The 19,531-nt window shown below is 34.9% G+C and overlaps 2 protein-coding genes across 2 annotated transcripts; both read right to left on the bottom strand.

The window, feature by feature from the left end:
- Positions 1-2,809: 2,809 nt before the first annotated feature.
- LOC308557488 (olfactory receptor 5AC1-like) lies at positions 2,810-3,730 on the bottom strand (the record flags this gene model as incomplete). The annotated part of the gene is made up of 1 exon (XM_081137995.1): positions 2,810-3,730. One exon carries the CDS (start codon positions 3,728-3,730, stop codon positions 2,810-2,812), a length of 921 nt encoding a protein of 306 aa, XP_080994121.1.
- A 10,985-nt stretch (positions 3,731-14,715) lies between these two features.
- LOC308558143 (olfactory receptor 5AC2) lies at positions 14,716-15,639 on the bottom strand (the record flags this gene model as incomplete). Its single annotated transcript, XM_081139368.1, has 1 exon — positions 14,716-15,639. The coding sequence occupies one exon, from the start codon at positions 15,637-15,639 to the stop codon at positions 14,716-14,718; it is 924 nt and encodes a 307-aa protein (XP_080995494.1).
- Positions 15,640-19,531: the final 3,892 nt, after the last annotated feature.

Here is a 19,531-nt window from a genome sequence, read left to right as displayed (position 1 = left end):
ATACACTGGGCAGCCAATCACACAATATTGTGTCATGGATAGTGTTCCTGAGTTTAGCAGTAGACACTGTCTGCATGGCCATTTACAATCCCTCTACATACACTTTGTCTCATCAGTACTCATGTATCCCATTATTTTTCTATCAATTGTTGATAAATGCTGTCCCACTGTTTTTGTACTTCCAGTGCAACAAATGGGAAGTGAGATGTCACTGTATTTATCTTTCCTTGTTAATAATCTAGTCTCTCTGTCTGGAAGCTTGTAGATCTCTATAACCCTGCAGTCTGGGACTCTTTGCCAGGAGCATATTTTCCTTGTGCTTAGTATACTGTAGGTGACCTCCATAGCATTTAGTAAATGGCTTGATGAGTTCTAGTTTAGACTGAGTAAGCCTGACTTGCCCATTCTAGAATCACCAGCTTAAAAGTGATAAATGCTTTATAGGTCTCCTCCATTAGTAGATTCTCTCCTAAATACTCTTAAAAGATAAATAGTACAATCTTTGAAATTTTCAGAGGAGTTTTATATTATATGGCTTCACAGCTCTTGTATTTTGAAATAATAGTGTCCTTCTTCACAATCTAAACCATTTTCCTCTGCCTGGTTGAAGAGAGGGCAGAGGACCTTGCAGAAGTATGAATGGATTATCCACTTGGATCTCCATCAGTACCGAAGGTACTTCTGTTTAGTCCCTCCCATTATATCACAAGGACCATTTTCACCTAGTACTGTTTTAATTAAAAGAAAATTTTAATTCAGTTAGCATTAGCATGTACAGAGCAGTGTTGTGCTTCTGTTCTCAACCATGTATATTCCTACCTTAAATACCTGTTATGCCCATGTATTGGCAGCGAAAAGGCACCAGAATGTTACCAGTGATTGGACCTCAGTTTAGCAACCTTGGTACTTCAATTTTGGCTGGGAAAGAATTCAGAACTGACTCTCAAATATAAGCTAAAGTTTATTTAGAAAGTCACAGAGGTAGAAGTGCGGCACAGGAGAAATAAGCTTAGGAAACGAGTTACAGAGGCAAAGGAAGGGTCCTTGGAACTTAGGAGAAAGAGAAAGGCAAGGACACCATGCCTGGGGCAAGGGGGCAGGGAAAGGCATGGGCATGCTCTATAGAGAGAGCCACACTGGGTCTTCATTTTGAGGGTGTTTAGCTGGAGGTCTCAGAGGAAGATATCAATAGAATATCATCAGCTTTCCAGGGGTGTCCTTTCAGGGTTGTGGTCTCTACTGATTGGTTGGCACCATGGCAGGGGGTCATTAGTCAATGCACCTGGTCCTGACGTTAGTCTCGGTGTCAGTTGTCTGGTTTTTGCTGCTTTTCTGGGCCTGGAGCTGATACACAACTGAGGCCTGGATGTTATCCCTAGAGGTTAATGCTTAAGGGCGTGATCTTGCAAAGACATACATAGGAGTCACATGAGGCAACTCTTTGGCCCCTTGTTGCTCCTTCCTGGAGATCTACAGCATGGCTAGTGGCATGCTAGGAGATGAAAGCTCAGGAGAGTGTCCAAACCTCATGACCAGTGATATGCTAGGGCAGGAAACATTACCCTGGGGGTGAGGCCCTTGCTTCCCCAGTTTTGGCCATTGGTAAGCACCTGGGGCTTTCCACCTTGGTGACCTTCTGTACCTAACCCATTGTCTTTGCTCTGCTAGTGTCTGTTTAACTCCACATCACACATATATCAGGTTTTTTGTATCCATGATTCTTCCTCTTAATTCTTCATTATTGCTCAGCCTGGTATTGCTGAGGATTTTGCAGCAGCCATGGGTAGCTAAAGATATAACACCTTTACTTAAACAAATTATACATATACCACTTTAGAGTTCCTTTAAATTTAGGATATGGCCAACAAAGAAAGCCACTACACATTTTCTAAAAAGCAATCAATGAAAGAAATTACATTTAAGGATTTTACAATCATTTCAGATATGAGAGTCATTCCATAGTGGCACCCAAATTAATATATGCTTCATCTTATAATTGCAGAAGTAAATTATTTTAGCTTAAATAATAATAAACATGTAAGAGATTATAAGCAGAGTGATAACTATGCAAATTTCTGAGTTCCAGCTTTATTAAACATGTAAAGATAAATATAATAGACTTCAAATATTTGAGGGGATATACCCTGAAATCTCCCAAAATCTGGAAATTCTTGAATACCAATATTGCCTATATTTTCCCTGATAAAACACACTTTGCATTTTCACATATGTGAGCCATACTTTTATTCAATAGTCTATTTTATCCCAACTTCCATTGTTCTCAGTAAAATCCACCAATATCTTATATTCCTCATTTTTTTTTAAAAAAAAAATCTTTACTACAAAATTTCCTCTTCAGGAGTTTCCTACAAGAAGTCACTTTACCTGAGTCTCAGAACAGTTGAGAAACAACAAGAATTTTTATATTCAAGCTCTGGCCAACTGTCTTGGCTCAGTCACACGAGCCTCAAACAAAAAACCATGCAAATGTCAGCAACAGTAGAATTCCAGCAAATGTCTGCAACAGTAAAATTACAGACTACTATCTCTAATTCAGAGGGAACTTATAAAGATTCAAAAATTTCAAATTTTAAATGCTTAATTTTTAAAAATATTTTAAATAAAGAATTTAGTTTCATGTGATATAAAGCTCTTCCAATGAAACAAAAACCCATTGACGCTGACTTTCATCATCACAGCACTCATAAACTACCAGGCACTAGCCCTCTGTTAAAATGATAAAGTCAGGGCTGGTTTGCATTGTGCAAAGTTTGAAAAGAACAAGTTTGAAATTTGCCTTTAAAACTGTTTATGTATTTATTATTCTCCTCAAGGCACCTATAACGTCTTTATTCCTCAGACTGTAAATGAAAGGGTTTAGCAGGGGAATTATGATTGTGTAAAATAAAGAATACATTTTATCCTGATTCTCAGTGAGGCCAGACCCAGGACGCACATACATGACGAACAGAGTGCCATAGTACAAGGAAACAGAAAGCAGGTGGGCGCCGCACGTGGACAAGGCTTTTCTTCTGCCCTTTTCAGACTTCGTTTTTAGGATGACAAAGAGAACACGACTGTAAGAGACTATGATGGTCATGAAAGTGAAAAGTTGTATAAACACTGAAAATATAAAAATCAGGAGCATATTAACCCCAGGGTCAGTACAGGAAATCTTAAACAGTTGTAAAATTTCACAGTAGAAATAATGTATTACATTGGACTTGCAGAAAGTTAATCTAAATAACAAACCAACGTGCATCATGGGATGAAGAAACCCAATAACATATGAAACACCTAATAATTGAACGCAGAAGATGTTGGACATCACCACTGGATAAAGCAAGGGGTTACATATGGCTACATAGCGGTCATAGGCCATCACGACCAGGAGGAAACATTCTGTGTTTGCACTGGAAGCAAAAAAATAAAATTGGGTGATGCACTCAGCCAGGGATATCACATGATTCTTAGACAAAAAATTAATTAGCATCTTGGGAGTCACAGAAGATGAAGAACAAGCATCTGCAAAGGCTAAACTGCCAAGGAGTAAGTACATAGGAGTGTGTAGATGGAAGTCCTTCCAGATGAGAAGAATGAGTCCGAGGTTGCCCACCATGGTGGTCAGATAGATGACCAAGAACACCAGGAACAGGGGCACCTGCAGTCCTGGAAGATCTGTAAGGCCCGTGAGAACAAACTCAGTCACCTGTGTTGTGTTTACCTCCATCACATTCGCTCAGGCCGATCACTGCAGTGAAGGAATAAGTGAAGAACACAGTTATAAAATACCGTGAAAATAACATTTTATGTGAGAAAGATGCATCTTTCTTGTTTATGTATTCCCTTGAATCAGAACATTTACCTTTACCCTTCAGTAAAAGTTATTTACAAACAATAAGTATTTGGGAAACTGGTCCTAAAAAGTAAGAGAAGGTTGGCTTATTCTTTCATTTGGAAAATTGATTGCGAGCTAATAATCATTTTCTAATTTTAAAAAATATTTGAAAATAAAAATAAAATTTAGCTTTTTAAATATGTGAAGGATTAGTTATCAAAACTAATAGCACACATTCTCAATAGTACAGCATGTCCCTGCAAATTAAGAACAGATTGAAACATTCACTCTGACCATTACTATGCAGTGTTGCCTTAGAAATTGTGATACAGCTAAGACTTTAAGTAATGAAAGGAAATAATATAATAAAGATATAAATTATAAAACTTGTAAAAATTAAACTTATATCTCTCACTGATGTTATATTGTTATAATTAAATAGCACTATGATTTTAATAAATATCAGATGGAGGATGAATATGTAAATAATCACTAGGTTTTTCTATGCAAACAATAACCAACAAGAAAGAGAAATAAAAGGAAAATGTATCCATTTTATTAGCCATAATACTTTAAAATACATTGAAATATTTAAGATCTATGTGAAGAAAATCACAAAACTAACCAAAGGGCATTATACAATTTCTGAAGAAATAGACAGCAAAATGTCTTCTTTGGTAAGAAGACAGTATTAAAAAGGTTGGTAGAGTTGAAATTAATTTCAATTAGAATCCTAATCACTTTTTAATATAGTAGCATGAGCATAAAATCCATGTAAAATAAATTATTTTTAGGAGATAAAGAAAATAGAAACAGTAAGAAAGTCAAGTGTGCAGAGGTGAGTGTTAAAACATAAAGCTATTCAGCAGAGTATGATATGGCATGAAAACAGGAAAATATAATAGTGAAACCAAACACAGGCTCCAAAGACAGATTCAAGTATATATTGGAATTTAATATATTACATGGATGATTTTTAAGTTGAGGAAAATTATGATTTACTCAATAAATAGCCTGGCTATATTTGTTTATCTATCTGGAAAAAAAGTAAGAATGGTTCCCTTTCCTATGCCTGTTTTTAAAAAGCTGCTGGATCAAGGATTTAAAAGTAAAAATTTTATGAACAAGCAATTAAAACATTCTAAGAAAATTCATGAAATAAATATAATTGAAATATATTACAAAAATCTTTGACTAATAGAAGAAACTCACAAATTATAAAGAAAGATATAGGTATATTTAATCTAATTTTAATTGCAAGAAAATGGAGTATGTATCAAATCTCTAATACAGTAAACGATGAATAGAACTTTGGAAGAAATATGGATAGTAAATATGATAGGTAAAACATTAGTATCTATCACATACAAATAAATATTACAAATTGGTAAGAAAAGTCAATTCAATAGAAAAACTAAAATTGAATTTAATGGGCAAGTCACAGAACAATATGTCAACATAGTTAACAAATGTAGGAAAAGATGCTCACCTTCCCCAGTGCTCAGGACATCCAAATAAAATAATAATAAGACATCAGTTTTCATTCCTCAGATTTGCAAAATTTACTGCTTATGGAAATTTGGAAAAGTTCACTCTCACACTTACTGGTGAAAATGTAAATTATTAAGCCTTTAAAATTTGGCAGTATCTTTCAAAAATAAAAATACTCTTCAATCTAGTGATCTACATTTATAGTCCATTCTATAGCAACAACAGCATTTCATAGGGAGGAAAGTCTACTTCAGTGGTGTTCATGTGGCAAAAGACTGGAAATAATACAAAATACAAACAGGATGAAGCAATAGTTGTACAAATCCTGCTGAACTCATCAATATTATGATAGTCATTTCAAAACGAGTTCTAACATTTACCAGTTGACTCAAAGAAATTTCCACAATTGTTAGGAAAGTAAAAAATGTAAGATGCAGAGAAATGTATATGAAATCATCACATTAGACAAACAGAAAACAAAGTCTTAAAATTCTCACTCTAGGTATATCTATGAATATATGCACACATATGTTAATGAATATAAACATATAAACATAAAGATTGTATAAAGTGATAGATTCCAGGTTAATATTTGTGTCTGTGTAGGTGAAAGAATGGAGGAGGAGAGAGATAGCCCCTCAAAAGAGTTTTTCTGATAAAAAAATACGTTATTAATCTATTTATACAATTATATATATATTTATATGTACAAAAAATATTTAAGGATAGTCTTAAAATTCATAATAGTGAGAAATAGAAACGAATAACAATGCTATTATTGTATTTAGTAGGTGGCAATAAAGTTTTTATTAAAATATAGAAGTTAATTATAAATAAATGTTTTGTGAAAATATATTTTAAGTTCAGAATTATTTTTGAATAATATAGCATATGCTTTTGAATATTTTCAGTGATATCTAACTTCAACCATTAAGAGCAATTTCTTTCTTTGTCTGTCTCTTTTTTTGAATAGACAAAGGCATTTTGCAAATGTAGGTTGGTATGCAAGTATACAAGTAGGGCTTATTATATACAAGTAAAATAAGTTTTTTTATAGTTTTCTTCATATTTAAGTACCATTCTTTTGGGATATATTGGTAAATTCTTTATAATTTTTATAAATATTGCAGATGGAATGTTTTATGTGGTACTTAAATAATTTGATTTTGACCTGTGACATACAATTTTTTTCTAAAAGTAAATCCAAAAGAAGAAACCCCAACATATTTGAAGGTGAATGCAGAGACTCTTAGATTACTTAAGAGAAAATTCACCTATAATTTGGTGTGTCAGTTTAGTTGTTTCTTCCCCTCCAAAAATAAATAACACAATTTTATACACATACTTGTTACTGATTAAAAACATTAAAAATTATCAATATACCAAAATTGGGTCTGTTTAACTTTAAAATAGGTCCAAAGGCAATATTTTTCTTCATGGTTCAACATTAGGGAGAGTAGTAAGTTCTTTCCCATGTTCACTGAGACTAGAACAAGAAAAAATAGCTTTAAAAATTTATCTTTTAAAGTACCATATATACCCACAAGGAGCTCTGGAAACACAACGCAAGAAGACTGACTGATATGTCTCTCAGAAAATTGGCCTTGTGGACACTGAGGGTAATCATTTAGTGTGTAAAGTGGATGTTTTGTCCTGTGTGAGCCTACTTTGCTTTGTCGCCAACTTTAAACCCATCATTGATATTTCCCATTTTCATAATTAGGTCAAGGGTCATTAGGCATTTGGGACTTTTTCCTTAAGATATATATACACACACATATCTCACCACACATTTTAAAGAGCCTAAGAAAATTATCATTGGTGACCTTACTTTGTCTTTTCATGATTCCATGAATAAATTACAGAAGTTAGAGCAGCGCAGTTTAGTTGTCATACCCTAACAAAGAAAATTTTCTAATGTGGAAATAATCTTTGAAACTTCTGAGTTATTATCATTTTTTTCCATTTGCTTCATTCTTCTATTATTCCAAATTTACTATTAAAAAGAAATCTTATTATGCATATCTCCACAACAGTAAAACATCTAGTATTTATGACAAGCATCTAGAATTTTCTATCCTGAAGACAAACAGAAAATCTCATAGGGTTGCCCGAATTTTCATTTCTTACCTGGACATTTTATTATCAAACAGGCAAACTGAAAAACTACAAACAATTAAAATTAGACAGACTTTGATGTCCTCACTCAGTTCTTCTAAGTCTTTGGGAGGTTGAGAAAATGGTTGACTTTTGAAGTAAAGATGTTGGATTTTCAAAGAAAAAAATGTGTATCTTCCTCTACTGTACTCTACACCGGGGCCGGTCATCTCCATAAATTGCCAAACTGATGAGGCCCCCACCACTCTCACTTCCATGGCCGCATCTCTTCTAAACCCCTTATATGAAGAAAAGTGGAAGCTGCGGAATGAAGCAGTGTTTCCTTGTGCAAAGATTTTCCTTGGAAACCTCAACTTCAGGGACATGCATATTTATATGCATTCTTTCAAATCTATTCATACATAAAAAAGTAAAAAGAACCTTGGAATTCCCTCAATGAAAGTCACCAGTGGATTCCCTGTAGGATGAAGGCAAAGTTGTTCCACTTGTTCTACTGGGCATTGTGAGTTAATCAACAATACCCCAGACACACCCAGGTGTAACAATTAGAACCACAATTTGTGTCATTAGGGTTCACTGTGAGGGCACTTTGACAAACTGCTTTTAAGCAACTTTTAGGACACACTCATTTCCTTTATCTTATTACTCCTGATGTTGCCACTTTCCAACCACCTAATAGTTTTTCAAACATCTCAAAGATTCATCAAATTCAATGTATCCAAAACCAATTTTAGAGTCTCTTCAAACCCTGGCCCTAAACCTATACTTCATCCTATCTTCCCATTCTCCATAATGTCATTACCGTCTACTCTATTTTTAAAGAAATAAACCCAAGAGTTGTCTGTGATGCTGAATTCTCCAGCCCCTTCCCCCCACAAACCCATGTCAAAACCATTATCAAACTCACAACTTCTGCTCTTTAGTGTCTGCTGAAACCATCTACTTCTCTCCAGTTTCAAGAAAATGCCATCTCCTGCCTGGAATACTGACATAACCTTTTAATAATCTATGTGTATCTTGTAATATTTTCTCCCACCATTCTCTACATTTGGGTCATTCTCTACATTCTTTACAAACAGCCAAACTGAGACTGATTGTTCTCGCACCCACAGCTATAACTCCACTTAAACTCATAAGTAACTTCCCATGGCTCTTAGAAGAAAGATCGAAATCCTTAGGCCTTTCCTTTTCTTCATCCTAAAACGTATCCAATTATCCTTTATTCAAAGTTTTTGTCCAATATAGTCAGATTTTTCAGGCAAATGATTCGGATATTTCTTTGATAATAAAATTGATCTAGGGGTTGAAGTTAAAAATCAGAATTTCAGCCCAGCAGATGTGGCTCAGCGGTTGAACACTGACCCATGATCCAGGAGACCAGGGTTCGATTCCCGGTCAGGGCACATGCTCAGATTGAGGGCCCGATCCCCAGCAGGGGGCGTGCAGGAGGCAGCCGATCAATGACTCCCTCATCGTTGATGTTTCTATGTCTCTCTCCCTCTCCCTTTCTCTCTTTCTGAAATCAATAAAAATATATATTTTTTAAAAATCAGAATTTCATCTGTGACTTCTGTATGCAATGTTGCTAAGAAAAAAATTCAGTTTATTCCTTTGTTTTCCTCATCTTATTATAAGAATGAAAGGAGTTCTCCTTGAAAAGTGGCCAAGCTACCCAGTATCTCTCCAGGCCCATTAGATTTCTGCCTGACACGCTGGCTCTGTGGGAGGAGGGTTTCATATGCTGAGCGAGGCCGATAGAGCTCATGAACCCAGGTGGGAGCCCTGAAAGTGCCAACTGTTGGCACTGTGTTTTCTTCAGTAACGTAAGCATGTCATAAAAGTTTCCAAGTATGAAGTTGGCAAACAAGAATTATGTGCTTGTCCTTTTTACTGCCTTAGGCACAGTAGAGCATACAGCAAAATCTGTTCTTGGTACAAGATAGTAAAACTGCACATTTCTGATAAATACGGGAATTTATGAGTCAACTCTTTTGAGTTGCAAAGGTCTCCTCTGAGAGATCCTCATGGTGTAGTAATTGAGATTTACTCAATGAAAAAGAAAATTATGCTGTCTGTGGGTAGGTCTGCGGTTTGTGCAAGTTTAGTACTGAAGGCTTTGTGTTTTCTCGTCAGAGCAGTAACTTTCAAACATTGCACTAGGCTTTCTCACCCAGTGCAGCTGGAAGCTTTTTTCCCCCCACTGTCCCTCGGAGCAGCCTGTCCCTCTTCTAATACTCTTACTCGACCGGGTCTCAGTGTCCTCCTCTCAACTTCTGACATTTGCTGCAGTTTCATTCACTTGACTTGTTTCATTCACCATTTCTCACAACACAAACGCTGAGCCTAATGACTGCAACAGACTCCTGAACTCTGATAATTGATGGTGTCTCTTCTCCCCAGGCGGAGGCTTATGAATATAGAAATGTTAAAGTAAGCGTTGAAGTGATGAGGAACTGCCTCTGTTAATTCTGCGTGGTGTAATATTAGCACTCCTCTGTAAAAAAAAAAAAAAGAAAAAGAAAAAGAAGATTTTGCCAGAGGATCCTAACTCCTTTACAAGTCTACTCTCCATTGGGCCTGGAATTCTAAGGAATTTTTGCTTATTGGGATCTGGGAGCAATTTCAAAGATCACAGAAGTAGAAAAGTAGGGAAGGGAAGAAAATCTCTCTTTCTTTTTGATTTGGCTGTAATTCAGGCTTTTCTTTTTCTCTTTTAGCATAATAGAGAGACAGAAATGTATAGGACAGATGCAAGATGCAGCTTTATTCCCAAGTCTACTAAGGAAAGAAATTATCCTCCTGAGTGTTTCACTAGTGTTCAGTGTTCAGAGATTTTAATGCTTTTCTCTAAACCTTGCATCAGTGAGAAAGTAACACAGCAGCAACTTATAGATTTTTATTCTCCTCTCTATAGCTAGAATGCTAATAAATATTTAACATATTGGCATAAATTAAAGTATCCTACAGTGATTCCGCTGAGCTGCTATGATTTTATCTCACTCCAATAAAATGTTCCAATGAAATCAGATAGCCAGTCTTCTATCAATAGGGCATTTTTGGGGGGTTTTGGATTTTTTTTTTTCTGTTGTTTTGTTTTTAGTGGTGGAATTCATTGAAACTAGGTTTTATTGATTTGTGGATAAATTATTTTTAATTTATCACCTAATTTGTTTTTTGCTCATATTTTATAGTATGGCTCTTGCATCATGGTTCTTTAGTTCACTGATTATGTTGTTTAATATTCTGTGTGCATGCCCATAAATTAGGTCATGCATTCAAATCTGTTTTGGTTCTTATCAAGTCACTCCACTCAAAAACCTGTGAGTCCCTATTGCAACTTGAACAAAGCCCCAAAACCTCAGTTAGCTGTTCAAAACTTCTCCGAACTTTGTTTCCCACTTACTTTTTCAGGTTCATCTCCAAAATTTACGTATGGCAGAGCTACAAAATGTACTCACATTTCTCAGTATATTGAACAATCTCTAATATCCTATTTGGGATGAATTCCAATGTTCATAACTACCTATTCCATACATGTCAAATGTCCATTGTCTATATGCTATCAGAAACACACACACACAGTTACATTACAAATGGGCAATATTTCCCTTGGTATGTGAGATGTAGACGTGTTCCATTGATTTATATCATAAGACTACTGATCTGGAATTTTTCTGGCCCATACAGAAAATTCATTAGTTTCCTTGAGTAGCTAGCATTATTGATATTATAGTCTCAGATATTCTTAACTGACATGGCATTCATAATGATAAAAAACCATATTTATATGGCCTGACCCCATGCATTATTAGGTATGAGAGGGATGTACATGAAGACAGCATCCACAGAAACAAATGATAGAGAAAAAAGGGAGGCCTGCAGATTGTGAGGTCCTGGATCTTATGACTTCTCATCTAGTCAGCTGTCACCAAGGTAGAAATCTCATGTAATAAAAACTCTACACCTGGCTGCACAGACCTGCTTTAGGCTCATTGGGAGTAGTGGGTGTAGGAGGCAACCAGAGTTTCAAACTGTTCTTTAGTACAAACACTAACTTATCTGGAGAACTTTCTGCAAAATTGTATGTTAACCAATACAGAAAGACTAGATATCGTCATCTAAAAATGACACTTCAGGAAAGAAATATAGCAGAAACAGAAAAATATTGCTCATTTATTTAGACAAATATTTTTGTTTTATTCATCAGTAAAATACAAGAATAAGAAGGTTAAAGGCATACAATGGGCACCAGGCTGGAAGGGAAAAGGTGAAAGGAGATAGGAAGGTACAATGAAGGTTTAGTTTAATCAGTCCCTCTCAAATGAGACACCAGTATTAGAAGACTACTGGAAACAATGAAAATTTTCAGATGGTTTCTAATTCCTAAAAATATACATTTTATATTCACAGTTCTTCTAATAACGATTTTCACTGATATTATGTCAGAATAAAAACAGAAATTCATACATACCAGAAATTTTTTATCTCTGCTTATTGTGAAAATTATTGATAAATATTTGTCTAAATCTATATATTTAGAAGAGAAATTACTTGTTTAAAATTACTTTTTTTTAAGAATATGTTTTTATCCTGGCTAGTGTTGCTCAGTGGTTAGAGTGTTGGCCCAAGCACCAAAAGGTTGGGGGTTCGATTTCTGGTCAAGGGCACTACCTGGGCTGCAGGTTCATTCCTCTGGCCCCAATTGGGGCACTGCGAGAGGCAACTAATCAATGTGTCTCTCTCACACTGAAGTTTCTCTCTCCTCCCACCCCTTCCTCTCTCCCTTCCACTCTATCTAAAAGCAGTGGAAAAATACCCTCTGGTGAGGATTTAAAATATATATAATATGTTTTTATTGATTTTAGAGAGAGATGAAGGGAGAGGGAAAGAGAGAGAAACATCAATGTGAGAGCAAACATTGATCGGTTGCCTCCCATAGGCGCTCCAACCAGGGATCAAACCCGAAACCTGGGTATATGCCCTGACTAGGAATCGAACCCACCACCCTTTCTGGTGTACAGGAAGCCACTCCAACCAACTGAACCACACCTGCCAGGGCTAAAATTACTTTTTAAAGTGACTGTAATCACCTGTAAATGCTTGAAGAAGATGTATATAGTCACTTTTGTTTTTAAAACACATGGACTTATTGTTTAATTACAAACCATTTTTTGTATATAAAACTCTTGCAAAGCAACTTATTCAGGAATAATAAAGTCAAAAATTGGTTTGGTTTTATGAAAAAAGACTTACATAAGTCTCTTTCTTTACATGTGCTTCAGTTTCCAAAAAGGGCTTTTATTGGAGTAAGAGCTTTCATGCATTAACTCACCCAATGATTACCCATTGACATGATAATATAGTAAGAGATGCAACTGAAATGGTCCTTCACTCTTGACTATAGATGAAAAACAAATCATACACTCTGACAAATTAGCTGAGTGTTTAAAAGACTTAATCACTTAAAATTATCAACCATATTTTTATAGTATAGTCATATAAAGTTTGCATCTTTTCCATTTTTTTCAATAAAAAATGTATTGAGTATTGTTAATGTACAAGATACCTATAAGGTGTTGTGGTTTATTTAAATAGAAATTGTAAAATATATTAAAAATATGTATTCCTTTATCATTTTATTAGTCCATCTAAAATTTGTTTCTTTTGCTGTATAAAAACAGACTTAGTGCCCTGGTCAAGTGGCTCAGTGAGAGCGTTGTCCCATACACCAAAAAGTTGTGGGTTTAATTCCTGGTCAGGGCACATACCTAGGTTGCAGGTTCGATCCCAGGTCAGAGTACACATGGGAGGCAACAGACTGATGTTTCTATCTCACATTGATCTCTTTCTCTCTCCTTCCCTCCCTCCCTCCTTTCCTCTCTCTCTAAAAATCAATTTTAAAATATATATCCTCAGGAGAAGATTTAAAAAAAGATATTTATCAAGAAATTACAATAATATACAATAAAGAATGTATTTTGCCCCATTCTTCATCTGTGCCATACACAAGATTTACACATCTAAAAAGAGATCATTATGGTAGAACAAGAGAACAGTGAAACTAAAGGCACTGCTGTGAAAAAGGTATTACTTCTGCCCTTTTCATAATTCTTTTTCAGTATGCCAAAGGAGACATGAGTGTAGGAGAGAATGTTATTCATAAGAGTGAAGTTTGAGTAAAGACTGAGAAGAGCCCGGCCGGGCGTGGCTCAGCAGTTGAGCATCGCGACCTAGGATCCAGGCGATCGGGGTTCGATTCCCGGTCAGGGCACATGCCCGGGTTGTGGGCTCGATCAATGACTCTCTCATCATTGATGTTTCTATCTCTCTCTCTCCCTCTCCTTTCCTCTCTCTGAAATCAATAAAGATATATTTTAAAAAAAAACTGAGAAGATAAAAGAATCAATGCATTAATAGATTCATCTGTTTGGAAATATTATATGGCAATAAAATTTCACATTAGAGTGAAATAGAAACCCCATATGAACAATGAGAAGCAGAAAGCGAAAAACATGTGAAACGCTCAGAAGCTAATTCAGTTCAGAAGAATATTAATAATATCACAAAATATAAATACCCACAATATCAACAACAAATAAAAACTAAAAATAAATGAATTCAACTCTAAATATAAAAGCTAGAAGAAAACAAAATATTACAAGAAAAGAAAGCAGATAAAAGAAAAAGCAGGGGGAATTAATGCATTTAATAATAGCAAAGAAAGTTAGATGTAATAAAAAAATTATGAGATGAGTCTTTTAAAACATCCATAAAATACTAAAATTACTAGCTAACCTAAATTTTTAAAAGTGAACCCCCACAAATTGTAAAAAAGGAAATAACCTTTCATACCCAATAAATTTTTAAAAAAGATTATAACCTTTGTCCAATTCTAGACAAATAAATATACCAGCCTCAGTAATTATTTTATTTAATTACTGTCAATAATTAAATAAAATTTGGGCGAGAAGTTCCTTGCAGACAACAAATTTTAAAAAACTAAATGTTGAAATAAAAAAGAATTATGATATTTTTAAATAAGTCAGCTATGGAAGATGTAAGTCATTCAACTGAAGTAGTAACTTCAACTGGACCCACATCCAAGAAAACATTGTGCGAAGCTGGGTTCCTTCACCCGGCGCTGAGTGACCACCCTGACCACTAGACTCCTGGTGAAAGGGCAGAGCCATGGCTAATCTGCAAGACTTGGGGACTGTTTAGGCGAAGGATGAAAAGAGAAACAATTTGAAATTTTCCTTGGGAACAGTTTACTTCTTTGCGACTCTTCTCAAGGCATCTATAACCTCTTTATTTCTCAAGCTGTAAATGAAAGGGTTTAGCAGGGGAATTATAATGGTGTAAAATAGGGAATACATTCTGTCCTGTTCTTCAGCCAGGCCAGATGCAGGGCGCACATACATGCAGATGAGAGTGCCATAGTACAACAGGACAGAGAGCAGGTGGGCACTGCACGTGGAGAAGGCTTTGCTTTTACCCTTTTCAGACTTTTTTTTCAGAATGTCAAAGAGCACACGACTGTAAGACATTACGATGGTCATTAAAGTGGATATTTGTATAAAAACTGCAAAAATTAATATCATTAGTGCATTAATAGATGGGTCCTTACATGAAATTTTGAACAGCTGTAAAATTTCACAGTAGAAATAATGTATTATATTAGACCTGCAGAAAGTTAATCTTAATAACAAACTCACATGAATCAGAGGATGCAGAAAACCAATTATGTATGAAATACTTATCAACTTAGTGCACTGTCTGTTGGACATCACCACTGGATAAAGCAAGGGGTTGCATATGGCTACATAGCGGTCATAGGCCATCACGACCAGGAGGAAACACTCTGTAGTTGCACTGGAAGCAAAAAAATAAAATTGGGTGATGCATTCAGCTAAGGATATCGTTACTGTCCTGTCTAAGAAATTGACCAGCATCCTGGGAGTTACAGAAGTTGAAGTGCAAGCATCTGCAAAAGCTAAACCACCCAGGAACAAGTACATGGGTGTGTGGAGATGGGCATCCTTCCAAATAAGAGCCATCAGTCCAAGGTTGCCCACCATGGTGGTGAGGTAGGTGACAAGGAACACGAGGAAGAGGAGGACCTGCAGCCATGGTCGCTCTGTAAGTCCTGTGAGAACAAATTCAGTCACCAGAGTCTTGTTTCCTTCTGACATAGCCACACTTGATCACTATAATGAGAAAACATGTGACTGAGATAACACGAAGTAGTGGGGGCTTTTTTTCAAATTAAGTTATACCTTTGTGTTATTTACCATTTTATTAGTTTTTAATGCTTAACTTTCATCCTATAGTAAGTCTGTTTACAAATTTTGTGTTTAGGTATCTGACCTTAAAGCTGGGCGGGGGGGGGATAAATGCAAATATTTGTGCCGATATTAAAACCATGTGAAAAACTATTGCATGTAGAAGAGATGCAAATGCAAGACCATTGCATATGGAAAAGAAATAGACTAATGATTTAGGCATAACCGCGTTTTATAATCATAACCATTTTTATAATTTTCAAATTTTTGTTTATAAATATAAATAAATATGATTATATGAGCATGGATAAAGATGTAGAATAATATATTAAGTGGCTAAGATTGGTTTTCCTGTTCAGGAGTAGATGTAGTGGTAGGAACAGAAAAAGCAAAGGAGAGATTCTTTGTCACCACCCCCACCCCCACCCCCACAGTTCATGATAAAAACAGAATATATATCATATGCTCTTCTATAATTTTTTTACATCTGTGTATATATGTGTGTACGTCTGTGTTTATGTCTTTTTGTCTGCCCATATGCACATGTGTACCTAGAAGGTATATAAAAGGACAGTTACTATTATATTAATAGAACTGAGTAAAATGCTAATGATACTTTTAACAAGGAATATTTGGCACTGAAAATTGTATTGTAAAATTAGGAATAAATAATCTGTAAATTTTTCAAAATATTTATTAATGATTTTTAATTATGTTTAAATTTTTTTATTTACATATAGTTAGTATACAATATTATATTGGTTATATTAATTTCAGGTGTACAATATACTGATTCAGCATTTTTATACCTTACGATATGATCATCCCACTAATTCTATGTCACGATGCAAACTTATCACAATATTATTGACTATATTCTCCTTTTCACCCTCCCTTCAGGTAACCATCTATGAGTCTGTTTTTGTTTGGTTTGTTTGTTTTATTTTTTTAGATTTCACATATAAGTGAAACCATACAGTATTTGTATTTGTCTGCCTGATTTATATCACTTAGCATAATGATCTTTAATTCTTAATAATACTTTCCACTTAAATTCTTGGTAGTTGACCTTTGACTATTGAGGGGAGAAATGATTTTTTAGATTAGTCAAAAGTATTCTGAAATTGTTTAAGATGGTGTCCAAGTTTGGTCATCATTTTTACAGTTTTCTTTATATAGTATCAGCACTTTTTTGTTAAATTTATTTCTAGGGGGTTTATAGGTTTTAGTGCTATTATGAATATAATATCTGATATTTTCATGAAGTAATAAGATTGGTTTTCTTCTATGGTTTATAAATTATATCTCAGAGAGAATCCAGAATAGAATTTCCCAAATGTTTTGGGACAAATGTGTAACTTCCTATGTTCCTTGAGAGGGAAACAAAAATACATTTACCACAATAATAACAGTTGAAATAATAATAGCTTACTTATTTAAAAAAACATTTTCATGATTTTATAGCTATACCTTTGAACATTTATAATACAAGAGATGTTGAATGAGGATGCATTAGAAGAATTAGGTTTGTTTAATCTTCACTAAGCTAAAAAAAAGAGTTAATAAATTTAAATTACTAAACACATACCTGCAGGGAAACTATTATTAATATATATACCTAAGAAAGTTCAATGGAGTATATTTGCTGAACATGGACTATGTTAAAGTTAAGGAGTTGTCACTTTTTTTTCCCCAAAGTGGAAATTTTGTCCTGAATAGAGTGGGCTTACTTTTTTTGCAATACAAACCATTGAATAATAGATCATCCCAATTTCACTTTATAAATTCAGTGTAATTAAACTTAGAAGTAGTTAGCTCTGGGAATTGTTTTCTTTATGACTAATATGAAAGAAATATCTCCAGGTTAGAGTAAAAGAAATAGTACTGACTATATATTATATAGGTATAATATAAGGATTATATGTAACAGACTTTTGCCTTCATTCTCATGATTTCATGAAATTTTAAAAGCTATGTATTATAGACAGCAACCAAACTCAAAGGCTAGGATGATCTTTATTCTGTAAAATTATAAATAAAGTAGATACAAGCTTCATAGCTGTGTCTCAGTTCTAAACTCTCTACATTATACAATAAAATTTAAAGCTGTTAAATCATTCTTATTGTTATTACTTTAAGTTTTCCTATTTATTTAATTCTATCAAAATTTTATTACTTATAAAATTTAGTGATAAATATCTCCTTTACAGTAAGCCATCCTCCTCCCATCTGTCCAGATTTTGATGGCTGGTTGAGAAAAATCTCAATGACTCACTGGAATTTTAATTTCTTACATAGATATCTTACACAGATATTTTGTTACATCTAAAGACAAATCACAAAACTCTTAAGTAATAGAAAATGTAGAAATCGCTGCACTCTTACCCAGTTCCTGCAAAACACTGAAAAACTGGAAAGTGATAGTTCTCCTGAAGTTAACGTCGAATATGCTGAAATGAGATAATGATTACTGGCACGCTGATTTTCATCAGTAACTCAAAAATGAATGGAGATAATATTTATTTCCAAACTTGCTCTATAAAAACAAAGGGAAAGGAAACAAAGATATTCCCTCTACACTTCCAAAGAATTCCCTATAGGATGAAGTCAAATTCATTCTACTGGGCATTGTAAGTTAATCATGATTTATCCCCATAACTAGCTGTAACAATTAAAAACTATATAATTCACAGGGATTACTGAGGGAACATCTACAGAACATCAATAAACAAATTTTAGGAAATATTTGTTTTCCTTTCTCTTGTTTCTTTTAATGTCTTCATTCAAATACCTACTTTACATGTTCCTTTGGAAGTCTCAAAGTTACCTTAGAGTCATCATGTCCAAATTTGAAATTAGGATCTTCAGTTATCCTACTGTAGCAGGATAGTAAGAAGCTAGGAAAATTCCTGGGCAAGTGGAAGGAGAAACTGAGATAAGAAAATTAAACAAGGCCCAACAGTTTGGGAAGCTTGCAGCAAGCTTATAAATAGCAAGACTTTGTCTTCCCCAAACAAGGACACTTGAAATCAAATGGTTAATACCTCTCCTTCCTAACCAGAGAATACATAACTTGAATCACCCTGGCCTGGGAAAATAGAGAACAAAGACCCCAGCTAAACCCAAGGATAAACATTACTTGGGGGGGGGGATACTAAGACAGGAAAGAGGGAAGGGGGAAAGAATGGGAGCTTTATCTCACCCACTAAACAAAGAAGTCAGCAGTCCTGGAACTTGCCAGGATAAAAGTGACAGATGTTCACATAAATTCTGGAAAAAGCCACAACAAAGTGAAAAGGGAGACCAAGATATATGGCAGAGGAACCTTGAAACCTGTAGACAAAAAACCTGTAGTATAAAATCCCTAAACCTCCACCAGACAGCACTCAGACTAGCTGGGTGCCCACTTGTGCTATACGCCAATATATTTTTAATAAATTTGCTTGCTTTGCTACAACACAATTTCTGTCCCTCATTTGAAATCTTTCTTATGAGATTGGCAAAGGCCAAAGAAGGAACAGCCCTCCCTCTCCGACTGTGGGGTCTGTCCAGTGACACTATCCCCAGACCTTCCAATGTTCTCTGACTTGAGGAATGGTACCACTAAACAGTTTTTCAAGGCATAAAACAGGGAGATGTTCTTGACACTGAATGCTCCCTCAGATTCTATAGCTCAACCTTTTCCAACTTACAAATTTTATCTCCTAAAGTCTCTCATATCCATCCATTTCTCACACTCTTTATAAGTACAACCAAATTCTAGCTAAACTCACCTCTTGCATGGACTACTGAAATAACCTCC

This window comes from Miniopterus schreibersii (assembly GCF_964146895.1).
Source record: "Miniopterus schreibersii genome assembly, chromosome: 5".
NCBI lineage: Eukaryota > Metazoa > Chordata > Mammalia > Chiroptera > Miniopteridae > Miniopterus > Miniopterus schreibersii.
Note: the sequence above shows the minus strand (reverse complement) of the source record. Positions and strands in the feature narration are given on the sequence as shown.